General features: G+C 52.3%; 1 protein-coding gene across 1 annotated transcript; it reads right to left on the bottom strand.

The window, feature by feature from the left end:
- Positions 1–4,409: 4,409 nt before the first annotated feature.
- Positions 4,410–5,426, bottom strand: LOC120843449. The gene is made up of 2 exons (XM_040214837.1): positions 5,295–5,426; positions 4,410–5,198 (listed from the first exon to the last, which is right to left on the bottom strand). The coding sequence occupies exons 1-2, from the start codon at positions 5,424–5,426 to the stop codon at positions 4,410–4,412; spliced, it is 921 nt and encodes a 306-aa protein (XP_040070771.1).
- Positions 5,427–13,737: the final 8,311 nt, after the last annotated feature.

Raw genomic sequence — 13,737 nt, 5'->3', positions numbered from 1 at the left:
CAGTTCTGCTAATGATAGAGAAATTGACACACACCAAATACCCTACAAAGATTACCACAATTCTCTGAAACGTTGCATCAAAGCAAAGTGGCAGCTGCAGTGGAACGGCGAAACCGGCAACAAACTACATGCCATCAAACCTCTTCTAGGCGAATGGGAGAGAGCCCGACATCGGGAGCGCTTTTATGAAGTCGTACTGTGTTGGCTACGAATCGGTCATACTCGTCTTACACATGGACACCTCTTGAGCGGGGAGGATGCCCCTGAATGTGTGCACTGCAACCTACCTCTAAGTATTATGCACATACTCATTGAATGCCCTATGTATGACCAATGCCGGTATAAACACTACTCACTGCTTTATAAAGAACACATTCCACTACACCTTGCTCTACTACTAGGTGACGAACCGCTCATTCCGTATAGTTGTGTTTTTAATTTCCTCACAGATATCGGCCTTCTACACCGACTGTGATTTTACTTTCTATCCTAAATTCATTGTCATATTGTTTACACTTATACACATTCATGTTCATGGTTTTATCATATATTTCGCTACTATAGCTCTTTCCTCTTCTTAAACCCGAATCGCAATAGTCTAAGCTTGGCGCAATATAGCCTTAGTTGCTGATGCGCCAAAACCCCCCAATCAATCAATATTCATAGTTATCCACATATGTTTTTCCAGGATTTTAGCAAAGTAAGACAGAATGGAAATAGGTCGATAATGTTCTACGTTATTTCGCGCGCCTCCCTTGAATAATGGAATCACCAAAGCTGTTTTCATTGCTAATGGAATGATACCATTAGATATTATGTGATTAAAAATCGAAAGTAGAACAGCCCTAATCCCTTCAAAGTTTCTGCGCAAGTCATTAACTGAAATACCGTCGATACCTAGAGATTTATTAGGCTTAAAGGGGTACGGAAACCAAATTCTAGAGCCCATCTCTTTGCTTGAATATAAAGAGGGTTAAAATAGGACTTCACCGATATCAATATTCCGTAGGATAACGCGAGAAAACGAATCTTAAACTGAATAAAACGATAACCAAAAACCACCTCGTGGATGTCTGTGAATTAAGCTTCGATGGAATGTCGTGACGACAACATGCCCGTAAGAGCAGCGCCACAACGGGAAGTACGGTCACTCATAGGCATTAGTTAGGCCTGAACGTAGTACCGAGGAGGCGCTTTGGTAAAGAAAGCAACAGCAGAGTTGGCCACCGTTCGTTTTAGTATCGGGTGGTCTTTCCGGCAACGCTTTTTTGGGGTGGTTTGGAGATTGTGTACGTGCGATGCAATATTCACGCTACGAAATGTGTGTTTAAACGGGCCCGCATGCCCACCTTTCCTGATCACGAGATAGCCGCCTTCGTCGACCGCAACTAATAACGAACTCGATCGGTAAGAAGTCAACACAACTACCGTCGTTGCTGAAAGGCGACGGCCAGTACGGCTCTGCAAAGCGGCGCGCATGTAAACAAATCCCTGCGGCGCTTTTCGGGGATGCGGGAGGGAGCCAACGTCCAGGAAGATACGTTTGAAGTAAAAGAGTGTCAGCAAGATCCACGTAAATACCTGTTCACACTGGGAGCAGAACCGCACTGGCATTGCGTTCTTGGCAACCGCTTCGGGAACGGTCTTTTACAACCGATTTTATGAACCGCTGGGCCTCTAGACAATCGCAACTCGATGCTGACGAGACGCTCGGCAGAGAAAGATTGGACCGGCATTGAGGCGCTCCCAAAAACTCTTCTAACTCGACATGTTGGCGTATCATGTGGAAATAAAATGGACATCTAAACAAAAGTGCACGTACCCAAGTTCCGAAGTCAATTCATATGGCATTTATTTGAGCTCTATAACACACACACACACAGAAAAGGAGATTGAATCGAGAAGAGTTTCCCTCCTTGACGAGATCGTTCGTCACCGCTGCATCTGAAAACAAGCTAGGTACGGCGAGGGGAAGGACTGGCCTTCTTACCCCAAATTAGAAGTCAGGGTTCAAACTATTCATTAGAGGAGGGTCCACAGAGGTCACGAGGGCGTATTCCATTCATCAAGCCAGCCAATCGTGTGCAGATGGTCTTGCCCCGGATCGTCGAAGTGTTTTGCTAAGCCTAGCGTCTGTAGTGGTCGCTTGGTCGGTGGGTCCTTGTCGTTGTAGCTTTTTCAGGTATCCTTGGTTCTAGCGTTTGTCTCCGCCGCGGCGTTCAGTTTCAATTACTTTTTTTTTCTTCTTTTCTCTTGTTGGGACGCGCACAGAGAGCACATAAAAATGCACGTTGGTCGTTGCGACGACGTAAGCGAGGGATGTAACCGGTGATGTAAATTTGATCATAAAAAGTGCGTAAAGCTTTGTAGCTGTCGTAGGCGTGGTCGCAGGATCTCATCGTGCGAAAAACTTGCGACAATTTCGTTTCGTGAATACGGAACTTTTCTGAGGTTTTGCTGTAAGATCGTTTTGTGAATTAGCTCTGTTACCTGTTGCGGACGACGAAGACAAGACAGACGGGTTGTACGAATATGACTCTAGGCAGAATCGCTTCTCGGCCATCATGGCCTGGTAATGTAGCGGCCTGGCGGCATCTTCGTCCTTATTAATGTCATCTACCCACCGCCCTCGTCGCGTTGGTCGGCAACCATTTCACTCGAAGCCGCTCCGCCGGCTCCGCAATATGCTACTACAGCCCTCGGGTACTTCGACTATGCGAGATTGTAACACGCTGACGCCACCAAGTGGCAAGACTCGTAACTACGGTACGCTTGGCCCTCCGAGGCATGATGACGTCAGGACCGCGCCGGATCTCCCGAGATGCATCGCGCTCTTCGACGGCTGATCTTGAAGCGCTCGCCGAAATCCAGGCATTTAGAACGAAAAAAAAACAGCCATCCGCTGGAAATATGACTATGCGATTATCAATTACAGGTTAATCTGATTCCACTTGACTTATCTCTAGGTGTTTCCTGTATATTTTAAGTTTCGATTCAGTATCCCTTTAAGGCTAAAAGGATTGACCTAAGCCCTTCTTCAGAGAGAAGAGGAAGATGAGCCGAGTCTAAGATCCACTTTTGTTTAAGGTACATGAAGCTGGGTGTTGCCCTGCAATACCCGATACTTGAGAGAAAAAATTGTTAAATTCATTAGCAATACTCTGTCCATCAGTACAGAATTGTGAAAGAATGTAGCTATCATTGCTTTTAGTGCACTTCTTCGTACGTACCATGGAGATCGTTGATGAGCGACCAAGTTTTTTTAATATCAGAACGAGCATCCTTAAATTTATTTCTAAAGTGCATGCGTTTGGCCTGACGAATCATTTCAATCGTAGCATAGTGTTACTGGGGGAGCGTTTTCACTGTGCCCATAAAATATATTTTTCTTTGATGGCTGCCAATATTTCTGAAGACATCCATTTCTGGTCTATGTTACGATGTTTAATTTTTACAGTGCGTGTAGCCGCCTTTTTAAAAAGGTTAAACTGAGCTACAAACTGTTCATAACCGTCAGCTGGAGATGTAGTTAGAAGAAAAGTATTACAATCATGTTGCTCCACAAGTTTATCGAAGTGCCTGGGATCAACTATTGACAACTCGCTCACAGTGCCAACATAAGTCAACGGCTTAGATAACTGTGTTAATGAACAACAGACAAAATAATGATCAGCAAGTTTAGTTTCAATAATTGCAGACTGGATTACTGCGTTCTGAGCTCGTACGTTTATATGATCAATGTTAGATATACCACCAACTGGCGAGAGATAAATTCCTCCCGTTTTGCCCCTTCTGAATTGTTGCTTTTAGGCCCCATTTGGACAAAACATCAAGATAGTCTGCGACTATGGTCACTGTGGGACGAAGTACGTCGATATTAGTACCGCCGTTTACACATACAAGCTGTTCAGATGAAAGAAAGAACAAAGCTAAATCAAATTCGGCCAGAAATAACCGTGCATTACAGCACGGGGGACAATAGATTGAGAAAAGGACCAGGATAACAAAGGAGTGCTTAAGTGGAGCGTAACTACTTTTGCCTGTTGGAATGAAAATTTTACCTCGGCCACCGACCAACTATTTGTTATAAACACAGCCACACCCCCTCCTCTTCACATTGAACGAGTATAAGAGAACACATGATAGCCTGGTATTTTATACTTAGTGAAACTGTCCGAAGAAATGTTGATCTCGGTCAGTACAAAAACATCAAAACAAGAGCAAAAAGGGGAGATTAATGCGAGAAAATGGTCCCAGTATTTCCGGATGCTTCAGATATTAACATGGGTAATACGAAAAGTATTACATTTAAAACTTGTAAAAAAGTTTTGTACTTCTGAAAAAGAAACAAAAGTATGAAAGTCATCACAGTCCATAATCAGACGGTCCTCTCTAGATCCAATATCCTTTTAGTTTATCAGTTCAAGATCGTGTTCACAACTGATGCGCACTGTGGTTGCCTCATCTTGCCGCTTGGCGAAGATCTTGCCATTTCGAACCCAAACATACTTGAATCTTTTCTCCTTTCCCCCTGTTCGAGCCTGCCAGAACAGGTTTCGGTTGATCTGGGTGAGATTCTCGTTATAATAAAGCTGGGGTAGAGTTCTCGCTTGTGCGAGTTCGCGCAGAGTGCCACGTGCCTTCATCCATATCTCTCGTGCAGCTGATGACGAAAATCGAACCAAAATCGGGGGGATCTTATCCTTTTTGCTTGGGAGCCTGTGGACAGCCACCATGTCAGAAGGTTGAAAAGATGTGATTGACAGTTTGTCTGCGAGGTCGAAGACGGACTTTTTTAGGTCTTCATTGGTTGATACCGGCATGCCATGGATTTCTAAATTAGCCAGGCGGTTGTACTGTTCAGCGTCGTTTAACTCGACCTGTAGATGGGAGATGCATGCAGCGTTCTCAGACACAACATTTTTCAGTTGAGTCATCTCTGCTTTTAGGTCTTTTATTTCCTTTTTACTTGTCATTTCGAGAAGTAGGTGGTCATATTGGCCCGAGTTGAACTCCACGGAGGTCTTCAGCTCGTTCACAGTGGCCTTCATTTCTTCGAATGTTGTTTTTAAGGTCAACAAGTCATTGACCTGAGCTGGTAGTCCAAGGAGACTATCTACTTTGTCCTTAAGTGAAAGAAGTTGATCCAGCTTTTCGTTCACTTCAGCAAACTGAGCTGACAGGTTCGCAGTATCCAACTGCGAAGAGACCTTAACAGGGGCCGATGACTCCCGTCAGTCTTCCGCGCGATATGACCGACAGCGCCATTTTTCTCTCTTCTTTGTTCCCATAACCTGGAACGTAGATTCCGCCACACCTGAGCAAGGAGTACCCATGTGGTACGGAAAAGAGCATCCTACGCAGGTTAGAAATTGTCCATCATCAGGCAGCAGTTTTGAGCATGCTATGCACTCTTTCACAGGCATGGTAAAGTGGCAAACGAAAAGTGTGAATACTTGCTGCAGTTGGGTGAGGCAGACGTCTTCGTTTGTGCTGACTGTTGCCGGTGAGAGCCACGCAGTTCCTTGAAGGCGCGGGTAACAGACGAGTCAGCTTCAGTGATGCGATACCTGGGTCGTTCCTGGCATATTGAGAACTGTCACGATCTTTCTCGAACGTGGACGAAGGGGGCCGAAGCACCCGCCGAGGAGAGACGACACGCAGCCTGGTTGTGAGGGTGGACGATGTCTGGCCGGAGCGGCGTGCGCTCTACGGCGTTTATTGGGCGAGGTGAACAATGTTGCCCGCCGAGCCAGGCGGCCGCAGACGGGCGGACTGGAGGGGGGCGCCACTAACTTGTTACACTCCTCCCCCCCAGTTTGTTTGTTATTAAACAAAACTAAACACAATGCGCACGGCCGACACCATCTCGGCGTCTGGTCGTGCAAAGTCCCGGCCTGTCGACGATGAAGGTCACTCCGGCGAGTAGCGGTCAGGTGGCCTCCGCTGCCGTGCACTCCGCCTGGGTACAGGTGTCAACAGGCCAGGTGTCGCAACGCCGGGCGCTGCCTGAACCGGTCGCGCTCCACCCGGTGGAGCTGTAGGGACCGGATTTCGGAGTGGCACTGGTGCCACGGGAGTGGCGATGCTTGTCGCCTCCAAGGTGGGTGGCGCTCCGCTGGCCGCGACTGGTGCTGTTGTTGGGCCCCCTGCGGGCTGGTCCTCTGAAGCGACGGCCGAGGGTGGAAGCCAGGTCCCGAGGCGAGGCCTGACATGGTCGGCGTGCCGGTGCCAGGTGGTCCCGTCGGGCATGCGGACGAGCAGCGACGAGGCACTCGCTGGTGAAACCACACGCCCGGCAGACCAGGGTGGGCCAGGACGGAAGTTCCTGGCGTACACAGACGCTCCCGGCTCCGGCAAAGGCCCGGGACGGCACCCTCGGTCAGCAGCCAGCTTCTGCTTCAGCTGCTTCAGGAGCGCCGAGGACCGGAGGTCTGGGTGCAAGACGTCCAGGGGGGTCTTGACCATCCGGCCCAGCAGAAGCTCGCAGGGGGCACGGCCAGTGACCTCATGGGGTGTGGTCCGGTACTGAAACAGTACCCGGGCCACCTGCGTCCGGAAATCCCCGGGCTCGGTCCTCTTGAGCCTGTCCTTGAGTGTCTGTACCACCCGCTCTGCTGCACCATTGGAAGCGGGGTGGTACGGCGGAACCAGCATCCGGCGGATCCCATTCCTCTGCAGCCAGTCGAGGTACTCGGCGCTAGCGAAAGCGGGACCATTGTCGGATACAATAATATCCGGCAATCCCTGCGCCGCGAAGACTTGCCGCAGCGCCGCAATGGTCGCGCTTGCCGAGGGACTGGAGACTGGCAGTGCCTCCACCCACTTGGAGAAGGCGTCCACTACCACCAGGAAGTAGTGGCCCTTGAAGGGTCCCGCATAGTCCACATGCAAGCGGGACCACGGCCTCTGTGGGAACGGCCAGGGGGTGATCTCCACGTGGCGCGAGGCTCGCTGGTTCTCCTGGCAGACCTGGCAGCCTTGCAGCTGGTGCACGATGTCCTGGTCCAAGCCAGGCCACCAAACGTGCGACCGTGCCACCATTTTGGTCTTTTCAATGCCAGGATGCCCCGCGTGCAGCAGCTGCAGCACCTTGGCCCGCAGACTTTGTGGAATCACCACCCTGGAACCCCACAGGAGGCAGCCTTGCTCCAAGCTCAGCTCGGCGGTCTTGTGGCTGAACGCCTGGTGACGCAGCTCCTCCCCTCGGGCAACCGCCTTGACCACCTGAGACAGGACCGGGTCCCGGCTGGTCGCCTGCTCCACCGCAGTCCTGATAAGCACCCCCGGGTAGGCCCGCTCCAGCAGGAACACATCAGCTGGCTCCGGAACGGCAGCAGGCACCTCCGGCAGGGGCAGGCGGCTCAGGGCGTCAGCAGGTCCCAAGTCCTTCCCAGGGCGGTAGACCAGCTTGTACCTGTAGGCTGCCAGCGTCAAGGCCCAGCGTACCACACGAGGCGATGCTTGCACTGGGACTGCCTTGTCAGGTCCCAGCAGCCCCAGCAGCGGCTTGTGGTCTGTGACTGCCTCGAACTGCCGGCCCCACAGGTACTGATGGAAGCGCTGGACCCCGAAGATGAGGGCCAAGCCTTCCTTGTCGAGCTGGCTGTAGCGTTGCTCCGCCGCATGAAGACGACGAGAAGCAAACGCCACAGGGCGTTCCTGACCATCCTGACCCCGGTGCGACAGGACGGCTCCTACCCCGTACGGCGACGCATCCACGGTGAGGACTACAGGCTTGGCCGGGTCGAAGTGCACCAGCACTGGAGCCTTAACGACCAGCTCCTTGCTGTGTTGGAAGGTCAAGTCCTGCTCCTTCTTCCAGGCCCACTGCTGACCGTCACGAAGCAGTCGATGCAGCGGCTCCAGATGCGTCGAAAGGTTGGGCAGGAACCTCCTGTAGAAGTTGATGAGGCCGAGGTAGCTCTGAAGCTCCTTCTTGCTCTTGGGCTTCGGCGCCTTGAGCACGGCCTCAATCTTGCGGGGTGCCGGGGCCAGGCCAGCCTGGGAGATGATGTGTCCCAGGTACTCCACGCTGGGGGTCAGGAACACGCACTTGTCCAGCCTCAGCTTGAGACCGGCGTCCTGTAGTCGTGTCAGGACTTTGCGCAGGTTCTGCAGGTGGTCCCCGTCGTCGGTACCGGTAACCAGGATGTCGTCCAAGTACACCGCCACGTGCCTCATGCCCCTGAAGAGGTTGTCCATCTCTCTCTGGAAGATGGCTGGGGCCGAGGCCACGCCGAACGGTAGGCGCGTGTACTGGAAGAGTCCCATGGTAGTCGAAATGGTGACATACTTCCAGGCGGCATGCTGGAGCACCAGCTGCTGGTAGGCATCTCGAAGGTCGAGCTTGGTGAACTTCTGTCCCCCGGACAGAGCCGACCAGAGATTTTCTACCCGAGGCAGCGGGTACTTTTCGACGGTAGCGACGGGGTTGATGGTGACCTTGAAGTCCCCGCAGATCCTTACGCGGCCGTCTTGCTTGAGGACTGGCACAATCGGTGCGGCCCACTCGGAAGACTTGACGGGCACCAGGATTCCCTCGCTGCAGCCGTTGCAGCTCCTGGGTGACCCCGTCCTTCAGGGCGAACGGCAGCGGGCGCGGCTTGAAGAACCGAGGCCGGGTTCCCTCGGGTACATAGATGCCGACCGTCGTGCCGGCGAAGGTGCCCACCCCTGGCTGGAACAGGGACTGGAAGTCGGTCAGGAGGCTCGGGACGTCCTTCACCACGTGCAGCGCAGCTTCTTGGTACTCCGGTAGCCGAACACCCAGGGAGTGAATCCAGTTCCGGCCCAGCAGCGTCGGCGACGACCCCTTGGTTAAGTAAAGGGGAAGGATTGCCTCCCTGTCGCCAAGGCGAACGCTGACTTGGGCCCGACCCTGGACCTGGGGAAGCTGCCCGGAGTAGCTGCGCAGCATGACGTCCGACGCCTCGATGGACACGCCGGGGAAGGTCCGCTTGAACAGCTTCCCGGGCATGACCGACACGCTGGCCCCTGTGTCCAGCTCCATGGTGATGGGGTGGCCGCAGATTTCGACGGACACCAAGTAAGGTGTCCTTCGACACCTTACTTGGAGGCTTACTCGTCTGCTACACGTCGAAAATCTGCGGGTCCTCGGCCACGACGTGGACCCTGGCTGAAGACGGACCCGGGCCTGGTGCCGCTCGTCCCCGCCGCGTTCTCTTGCGACGGCTACCCTGGCCGCGGGCTTGGCTGGAACCCGGGCTTGAACCAGGCTGCCGCCGCTGCTGCTGGCCGCCACTCGTCCTCCCCCCTCGGCAGACACGTGCGAGGTGCCCAGTTCTCCCGCACGTAAAGCATTGTGCTTGGACGAACTGGCACTGTGAGGGGGAGTGGGCAGCACCGCAGCGGCTGCAGGCACCGCTCCTTGCCGCCATCTTGTTCACCGCCGCTTCCGTCGACGGTGAGCCGGCCGCACGCGCTATTTCGCTGGCGTCCTTCGCTGCTGCTTCCATCGCCAGCGCTGCCTTCACCGCGTCGTCCAGCGAGGGGTCGGGGAGCTCCAGGAGTCGCGTCTGCATGGCGGGGTGGTTGATGCCGCAGACGAACCGGTCCCGGAGTAGCGAGTCCAACTGGTCGCCGAAGGCGCAGGTGCTCGCTAACCCCCGTAGCGCAGCGACGAACTGCCCGAGGGTCTCCCCGTCCTGGCGGCTCCGGTTGTTGAAGCGGAACCGCTCCATCAGCGTGGACGGCGCCGGGCTGAAGTGCGAGCGCAGCGTGGCGAGCAGCTCACCCAGCGTTTTGACGTGCGGCGTGGCCGGCTTGAGGAGGTCGAGCAGGAGGCTGAACACGCGGGTCCCGCAGCTGGCCAGGAAGATGTCCCGTTGTTTCGCCTCCGGCGTGTCGTTCGCCCGGAAGAACACGTGGACCTGTTCTTCGTACACTGGCCAGGCGGACCCATCTCCCTCGAACGGCTCGAGCCTCCCGTACAGCGGCATGTCGACAGGAGCGGGGGGCGGTGTTGCGACTCTCTCGGCGGCGTGGGCCGAACCGTGCACGTTGGTGGCGTCCAGTGCCACGGTTCCTCGTCGCCAGTGTCACGATCTTTCTCGAACGTGGACGAAGGGGGCCGAAGCACCCGCCGAGGAGAGACGACACGCAGCCTGGTTGTGAGGGTGGACGATGTCTGGCCGGAGCGGCGTGCGCTCTACGGCGTTTATTGGGCGAGGTGAACAATGTTGCCCGCCGAGCCAGGCGGCCGCAGACGGGCGGACTGGAGGGGGGCGCCACTAACTTGTTACAAGAACGAATGTGATCCCGTAAAAAGGTAGAAGTCCGTCACCAGACTGGATGTCGCCGGATGATTATAGCGGTAGTTGAGTCCGTGGCGCAAATCTGTAGTTGGCAAGTCGCTTGTGAGTCATCAGGATTGCTATTCAAGATAATATATACAGAGCGGTGGAAACAACCGACGGTATAAAAACGGAATCACGTCAGCTAATCAAAATTACAAGACATTAAATTATGAAGCATCCTTCGATATTGCATTTTCCAAAACTTCCATACTGATATATTACAGGTTAAGAATGTTATTAGACCTCAAACATTTCCCCTTGAGTTACGGCAAATTGCAGTTTCTTAATATAAAATACAGATGGCGACACGTGTTCAAGAATAGCTTGATGTGCAATTCCCCTCGTGTGCCGCTTGGAACGCCACGTGAAAGACAGAAGAAGCGCCGGACGGCAAGATGTCAAACGAGTGGATGCCCGCGGTGAGCTAGCCAGAGATGTCAGAACAACAAGCGCGAAGCTGCGGGTGCACCACAGCTGCTTTTGCGCGAATTCTACTGTGCGTCGGTACACTTGTCCGACGCGATCCGAATAAAATGGGCGCAATGAAAAGGATTCCGTCATTTTGGATTCCACCACGTATGCGAAAACATTTTAATGTTTTTATCACTTGCAAAAATCATTTTCGCAATCAAATTATACTTGTCGAAATGGTTCGACTATATTTTGTTTCAAAAACCACCTCGGTAGCTCTTAAGTGGCAATGATATGAAAACAAAACACAAAACATTAAAACGTTTCAGTGTCTCTGAGCCAACGAGTTGCCCATAAATCCATATTTGTCAGGTTTAAATACCGGCCGAGGTGCCCGCAATCGGACGGATGCCAATCTGAGATTTCGGTTGCACGTCAAAAAGATCTCCAGTTAGTCAAAATAAACCCGCAATTTTTTTGTATTGTTTTATTTGGGCGTGTTAAGTGATTTATGTTGGTTTGACTTGTAAACCCTTAATATCTGAATATTTCCTTTGCTTTACCTTAGTTCGGAGCGCAGCCAACGCTACGGGTTGATGAAGTCACTGAAGCAGCGCCAAGAGCGCGAAGTCAAGCAGTTCGTTCTCTTTCTGTACCTGCCGCCTCGGTGGCTCCGAGGCGAGAGCGTCGGCCTACGGATCCCCATGTGGCGGGTTCGAAACCCGGGCGAGGTGCCCGCAATCTGACGGAGGCTTATTGCGGAGAAGACGCCGTGTAACCGAGCTTTCGGTTGCACGTCAAAAGATCCCCAGGTGGTCCAAATTAATCCTCAGTCCTCCGCTGGGGCGTGCCAGATGCCCGTCGTTGGTTTGGCACGTAAAACCCCCAAATTTGACTTTCTTTCTGTACCTGTGCGGTCAGGCTAAACTAGAGCATAGGCTATGACTAGAGTCACTAAATAAGCTATGCTTCATACACATATTGGTGCTCCAAATGATGGTTGTCAGTTATCTGGAGCTTTATCTGGAATCACAGGAAACGCGTTTTCGTCCTGCACAAACGTTTAAACAGTTCGCTACAAAGCAAAGCAATATTGCATAAGCTTCCTGACACCGAAACTAATGCTGAGGAAGTCGTACTTTTGAATCATGACGATCGACAGTTGCGTTTGATTAGTTACTAACCACCAAGATGGCGGCGCCCACAACAATATCGGGGAAAAGAGTGCCGATCCTCTAAACGTAGCTCATTAGGTTTAGCTCAAAGGCTAAACCAAGTGCGGTAGCGGATCGTTGGCCGAGTGTGTTGTGACACCGCAGAGAGATCACGTATAGAGAAATGCGCGAGTACGAGCTCCGTTCAAAGCACGGAACTCACGCTGCAGAACCCGTAGGGACTAAAGGGCTGTTTATACTCCGACGTTGAGCGCAGTGAACGCAGCGTAGCGCAGAACGCGCGCCTTTCATTGGCCGGCAACCAGGAACTCGATATCTGCGATCAATCAGAATCTGTGGGCGCTGCGCTACGCCGCGCCCGTCGACGTTACGTTCGAGTATAAGCGTACCTTAAATCCCCTCGATGTGTTTGCGTTGGTCTTTAAAATAACCGTGAAGGTGCCAGTGCGCGAGGCCCGTGTCTCTAGCGGCCCTTGGAGGCAAATGGCGGCAGAGCACTAAAACGACTGGCCCTTGAGAGCGAATGGCGGCTGAGCACCCGCTCGTGGCACGTGTCTTGCGCGTTTCCACAACCATGGTTGGCGGTACTTGTAATAAACGCCTTTCTCAGGGTACACAATCAGGGGACTTTAGCAGGGACCCTGGATTCTGTCGCCCATCTGCATCTTACCGTCGTGCGACTGTGTACCAGATACACTCCGTAATGCACGTTAAAGACCCCGAGCTAACAGTTGTACTGCAGTTTTTATAATCGACTGGGAGTAACAATGTCGCCCTAAGAAACTCCTGCTCTCTAAGAAACTAACGACTAATTTTGAATGCGCCGTTACATTGCATTTTTAATGTGTGTTCGCGTGTTCGAGCTTTTTTTTTTGTGTCTACATCTCTTGACTATGCGGCTCTTACTTATGATGACACAGACTATAGTTGTCGGACTTTTGGAAAAATATTATATAACTAAGAAAATGGCACGTAAGCGCAAAAGGCAAATAAACAGCAACACATAAGCGTAAAAAACACTGAAATATTAATATTGATTATAATTGTGCTTTCAAAGGTTTGAGCACACCAAAGGCTATAAAAGCGAGTTCCATGCTTTGGATGGTGCGCTTGTTCACTGGAAGAGTATTTCAAGGCAGCATGCACTCTAAGAAAAAATGGAGGAAAAAGTTGGCAACGGCGCGTCTTCCTCCCTTCTACTGACGCACCCCCAAGCGGACACGAGAAACAGGAAGGAACGAAACGTTTTTCTCTTTCTCGAGGCAGACGGGAGAAAGTTTTCGCCCTCCCGACTTATCTTCTTTCGGTTTCGTTTTTCGAGCACTTCGCGCACGTTGTTTTATAAATGTCGTTGAGTTGATTGAGCTTCAGCGGCAGCGAAGACCGCCTGTATTTCCGTCTTCTAGTCCAAACGTGCAGAACATTTCGGTTGCAGTGACGTTTTTATCACTGATCTTATGAAACGAGCAAACGAAGCCGCTAGAAACAGCGAAGTTCCGGAGCAGTGCCAACAGGGCTACGTACACTGGGTAAAATGGCCGTCTCCGGATTGTAGGACCCACGCCGAACTGGCCGAACTACAGTAGTGGAACCACGCGGAACTGCGTCGACGTTTTTCGATGTTATGGAAATCGCAGGAACTGCGTCCAAGACAGGCAGGTTTTGCTGCCTGCTGCCTGGGTGCCCTCCGTGCTGAGTTCGGTTCTGTTTTCCGATGCCGAGTGCCAAGCGGCGATCAACGTGATTCTGTATTTCTGTGTGGCAGCAACATCGTGATGGCAGTGTTGTGGGTTGTGAACAGAAGACTAGAATTATCGCCGATGTGACCGTGT

Source organism: Ixodes scapularis, unplaced genomic scaffold (assembly GCF_016920785.2).
Source record: "Ixodes scapularis isolate PalLabHiFi unplaced genomic scaffold, ASM1692078v2 PGA_scaffold13__105_contigs__length_92229423, whole genome shotgun sequence".
NCBI lineage: Eukaryota > Metazoa > Arthropoda > Arachnida > Ixodida > Ixodidae > Ixodes > Ixodes scapularis.
Note: the sequence above shows the minus strand (reverse complement) of the source record. Positions and strands in the feature narration are given on the sequence as shown.

Excerpts from the sequence above, each read along its gene's own strand:
- LOC120843449 (XM_040214837.1), bottom strand. The coding sequence starts at position 5,426 with ATGCCTGTGAAAGAGTGCATAGCATGCTCAAAACTGCTGCCTGATGAT. Across the intron at positions 5,199-5,294 it reads TGGCGGAATCTACGTTCCAG|TTGGATACTGCGAACCTGTC; the intron begins GTTATGGGAACA and ends GTCTCTTCGCAG.